The sequence below is a fragment of the Calidris pugnax genome, unplaced genomic scaffold (genome assembly GCF_001431845.1).
Source record: "Calidris pugnax isolate Ruff unplaced genomic scaffold, ASM143184v1 scaffold2, whole genome shotgun sequence".
NCBI classification, from domain to species: Eukaryota; Metazoa; Chordata; class Aves; order Charadriiformes; family Scolopacidae; genus Calidris; species Calidris pugnax.
The window spans coordinates 3,023,364-3,028,174 of record NW_015090766.1 but is presented as its reverse complement, the minus strand read 5'-3'; the positions used below and the strand labels follow the sequence as shown (position 1 = coordinate 3,028,174).

The window sequence follows — 4,811 nt, the reverse complement described above, 5'->3', positions numbered from 1 at the left end:
CCAGGGAGCTGAGGGAGGCCTCCCGCTGCCCGGTGGTGGACGCGGACGGGAGGAGCGTCCCCTTCGAGGCCCTGTACGGCCAGCAAAAAGCCATCGTGGTGTTCGTGCGGGTAAGGAGGGAGCGGCGGCCCCGGCGGGGGCGGTCAGACGGCTCCTTGAGGGAAGGCCCGGCTTGGCTGTGCGAGGGGCGGGGTGTGCGGGGTGTTTACACAGGCGGGGCCGGGGCAGCGAGAAAAGAAAATCTGACACAGCCCTTCCCTTCTAAGAACGCCCATTCTTCGGTAAAATGGCACAGAATTTGCCAGAAACGAAATAATTCTCCAGCCCTGTGTTCAAGGGAACAAGCGTTGTGCACCCTGGTTTCGCAGCTGGGAAGCCAGTTCTCACGTTCCTAAAATAGCCAGAGAGAAAAAGCAGGGCCCCAAGCCTAAGGTCCTTGTTCAGGCCTGGATTAAACCGGGATCCTAATAAAAACGTGGTGATTACAAAGAACTGTAATTGTTCCTGTTCCCAGTTCCTGATCACCTCCAAAGTGATTTGTGCCCCAAGTATGAATCTGATGCTTCGTTTGCTGTGCAATTACGTCTGTTTCTGACAAGTCCAACTGGCTGTGTTGCAGAACTTTTTATGTTACACCTGTAAGGAGTATGTAGAAGACCTGGCAAAAGTCCCCAAGGCGTTTTTGCAAGTAAGTACTCTGCCCTTAATATGCACATGGGGTTGCTGTCGTCAAGCAGGTTTGCTATGTACTGCTGCAGGCTTGCGTGAGACTTTAACCTTCTAGGAATCAAAATAAAGGCTCAGAAGAAAGTTAGTGCTTTCATTGTTTGAATACAATAGCCCTGGTGTATCTCCCAAGGAGACACAGGAGAAGATTTGTTGCACTACATGCTTTCTTGCAGCAGCATTATTTCTCCCTGCCCTATTAGCTTGGTGCTGATTTTTGCTGCTGTGTTCTGAACAGTTAGACATCATCTGACAGGTATTTCTGTTGGTATTAGTAGTGCCCTGGGCAGCTGTCTTCTCCTGACCACTAACTAACTACTGCCCTTTCCATTATACTGGTACGGCTGACTGATGGTTGTGCGTGGAACAAAAACAGAAAATTGATCTAGATTAAAAATAGGGGTGATAAAGTGACAGAAAGGAGAAATGGAGTGGGCAGGGGTTGCTATGGACCAGTATTTTTGGGTGGTAGGAGATACGAAGGAAAGGCTATGATCCCCTGCTAAATGTGGAAAGTCAATCTCTCTCTTCTAGGCTGCTGATTGAAATTCTGTCATATTTTATTCCCAACAGCAGCATAGCTGATGACAGATACTCAGCTACTTGCTGACAATCAAGGCTTAGGTGGACTAGGAACTTGGGGATGAAAAGGGGTGACTTCTTTGGTGGCTTTCCTTCTCAGGGCAGTTTTTTCTAAACTGCTCAATCAGTGCTACTCAGAACAATATTTTCTTAATCTGGCTGCTCAAATAAATGTATACAGGGAATCAAAACCGTCCATACTTTTCTTAGTGTGAGTATTCTGTTCCTAGGAGGGCTTCTTTTCATAACAAGCCAAATGATTCTATATGGGAAAGTCAAGTACTATACCCTAATATTAAAGCATTGTTATATTTTATTAACTGTTTTACTAGCATCTAAATGAGCTTAAGTTTTGGCCTCTACTTTAGACTCAGGCCTAATGTTGCACCTGCAAAGGACAGCAGTACAAGTAGATGCAAGTCATATCTATTAATGAGCATCAGTATATGTAAATCACAGGTGTACGTGCACCGGTATTTGCGTGCTGCTTCTTCAGATGCAGGTACAACTGAGTAGAAATTTTGAATTTCCAAAATCATAGCAGGTTGCAATCAACTGAAAAGATAATACAACTAGTGCTACAGAAAAATTAAAGTTTACACATCTGTAACTTAAAAATTATCCTTAAAAATAACTTTTCACTAAATAAATTAACATAGCTGCTAACTGTGGCTGCTAGACAAAGGTGTAGACTCCAGACATTAAAGTGATGTTAATATCAAATAATTTTAACTGAGTGCACTGTGATCATTAACTCAGGACACCAGATTCTGCTAATGTTTTGCAGCCATGCAGAAACACAGTCTCAATACCTGTGTTCTGTTCTAGGAAGCAAATGTGAGGCTTATAGTTATTGGACAGTCATCTTATCATCACATCAAGGTAAATAAAGTAGTCATTAAATACATTGTATCCTCTATTATGTCTTAATGGTCTGCATTGAGGGATTTCGCCCTGAGTAAAAAGATGGTCATTTGCACCCACAGGAAAAGAGGACAGTAGTATTTTTTGTGAAGCAATTCTAATAGTGGTACCTTAATTAAGCAAATAACTAAAACTTTCCGTTTACAAACCACTGGGGCTTGGTAAGGAAACATCTTTTCTTGATTTCACTGGAAGCTTTGTTTTAATAAGAACGCCAGGGCTAAAAATTTTTGGCCTTTAATTTAACATGGCAAATCCAGAGGTTTACGAATTGGCTGGGGGTGGAGTGGCAGTATTCCACTGTCAGTAGATCCTAATTAAATACTGTCTTAACCTTAAAAATACTACTTTTCTTGTATGCATGTATTTTGCAGCCCTTTTGCAGTTTAACTGGGTATACCCACGAAATGTATGTAGATCCACAAAGGGAAATTTATAAAATACTTGGCATGAAAAGAGGCGAAGGTAATAACGTATCAGGTAAGAATAATTTTCTAACCTTGTTTGGGTTTACACAGAACAAAACAAGAATGCTCAGACAAAATAGTATGATTACAGTAAATAGGAAGGGAGTTGCCCACCAGATAGTCTCCTGTAGGCTTTATTTTGTCAAAACACTTGCAATCAGGAAACTCTACACTACTCATAGTAGCCGATCAATTTCATAGTTCTCCTTATATACTCTTGTATTTCTAGGTAACAGGTATTTTGCTGTTTTGTTTAGTGCAAAGCCCTCACGTGAAATCAAATGCACTCCTGGGAAGCATTAGGAGCGTGTGGAGAGCAATGACTGGCCCAGCTTTTGACTTTCAAGGAGACCCTGCTCAGCAGGGAGGAGCTTTGATTTTGGGCCCAGGTGATCTTCTTTGTTTTGTTTGAAAGTTAGAGTCTTTGCCGGATGCTGTTTGGTTTGACGCAAACATCTCGCTTTAATGCAAAAATCTCCGCTGCTGCCCCTGTGGATCGCAAGGAAACAGTCTTGTGTGGAATGGTGTGATTTTGCTGGCTGAAGGAACCTGTGGAAGTGCCATTGTGTAGTCCCACTTCCCACAGAGGTGGCACAAAGCTGATCGCAGTCCTCCAGAAATCCATAGGAGTGTAGATAGAACAACTGCTCAAAGCTTGGAGGGGTTTCTTGACATCATGGTGTTCACCTGCATTCTGTTTTCACATTTGATTCTAGCCATTTAATGCGGTTTTAGTAGAGGAATAATGCATGATGTTGTAACACGACAAAGTCATCAAATCATTAGGAAACATTATGCTACATCAGATTTAATTCAATTAGATGCCTCAATGTTCCTTGCCCTTATAATGTAATTAAAAAAAATAATCTATGTCATTGTTTAAAATACAGTGTATTGTACAATGTATAGAACTAGTACACATTTGTAGAAGAACTATTAGTAAAATAGGATGCTTCTTTGATTCAGTTATGTCTTTGAATAAGTAAATGTTTTATTCAGCCATTTACATGTTTATTCTCATTACATTTCAGGTAATGAAGTTCATTTTTTGCACCTTGATAAAAACAGGCTGGATCACGTTCCCATTAACACAGTTTTGCAGCTGGCAGGAGTTAAAACAGTAAACTTCACCCACAAACCCCAGATTATTGACATATGACACTCACACAGTATATAATTTTTTAAATTTGTACTCTACAAGGACAATTCTCCAGCGAATTCCCACCAGCATCAGTACTGTCATGTCTTAATGGGACATGTGAAACCCCATCTAGAAAATGAGAGCACAGAATAATCTACTTGGCACAGAAGATGGGCACGAAAATGCCATTTCCATTGTGTGTAAGATAACAATAACTAAAACACAGTTGAGGCTTATTGCAAAAAATCCCGTAGCTCATTATTTCCTCATCAAACAACCTTGCTGATATATTCTAAAAGCCGGTGTTCAAGACATACTGAACTGAAAAATCTGGTTCTGCTCAGGAGGAACTTGAGATTCGTGCCTTCAGTAGATGACACCAGCTTTCAATCCAATATTTCCCAGCAATGTTTTAAAGCTTCCAGCACTGTGTGGCGATCTTGTATTAAAATATACCTTGAAAAATGACGGCTTCGAACACTGGGACCGAAGCTTATGTCTACTTTTGCATCTGGAGCTGGCAGACATTATGAAATGCGTTTTAGAGTTTTAAATAAACATTTCAAATGCGTCATCCATTGTCTGCAATTCTTTTGCATCATATGAGAAGGTGGGTCTAAGACCAGTCCAGTGAGGGGTGTGTCTTAAACACATTTCTGATCAGATTGTCAGTTTTGGAGTACACTTGGAGTACATCATAGTCAATTACTTGTTTTTCTATAAAGATTTGCAGCAGAATATTCTCCTCTGTGTGTATGTACTTTCTCTCAAAGCAAGAGGTCCCTGAAAAAATGTCCTTAGTTATTTCTGTCCTAGACAACTGAGCTACGGACAACAGTATTACGGTTTGCAGTTCTGTCAGCCTGCATATTATCCATTTTTCTAGAAATATTTACGTTTAGAATCTATTGCTTTCATTAAAGTAGATCTGCCTTCTTTCACCCACGAGCCACTTCTTTTTAGCAATTGCA

At 40.9% G+C, this 4,811-nt stretch overlaps 1 protein-coding gene across 1 annotated transcript in view; it reads left to right on the top strand.

The window, feature by feature from the left end:
- Positions 1 to 4,414, top strand: part of AAED1 (AhpC/TSA antioxidant enzyme domain containing 1) — a 16,744-nt gene extending 12,330 nt beyond the window's left edge. The window contains exons 2-7 of the mRNA XM_014936126.1: positions 5 to 110; positions 620 to 688; positions 2,137 to 2,190; positions 2,607 to 2,712; positions 2,957 to 3,088; positions 3,731 to 4,414. Coding sequence (XP_014791612.1) covers positions 5 to 110; positions 620 to 688; positions 2,137 to 2,190; positions 2,607 to 2,712; positions 2,957 to 3,088; positions 3,731 to 3,858 — 595 coding nt within the window. The 3' untranslated portion in view covers positions 3,859 to 4,414. The remainder of the gene's footprint in view (positions 1 to 4; positions 111 to 619; positions 689 to 2,136; positions 2,191 to 2,606; positions 2,713 to 2,956; positions 3,089 to 3,730) is intronic.
- The last annotated feature ends 397 nt before the right edge of the window (positions 4,415 to 4,811 follow it).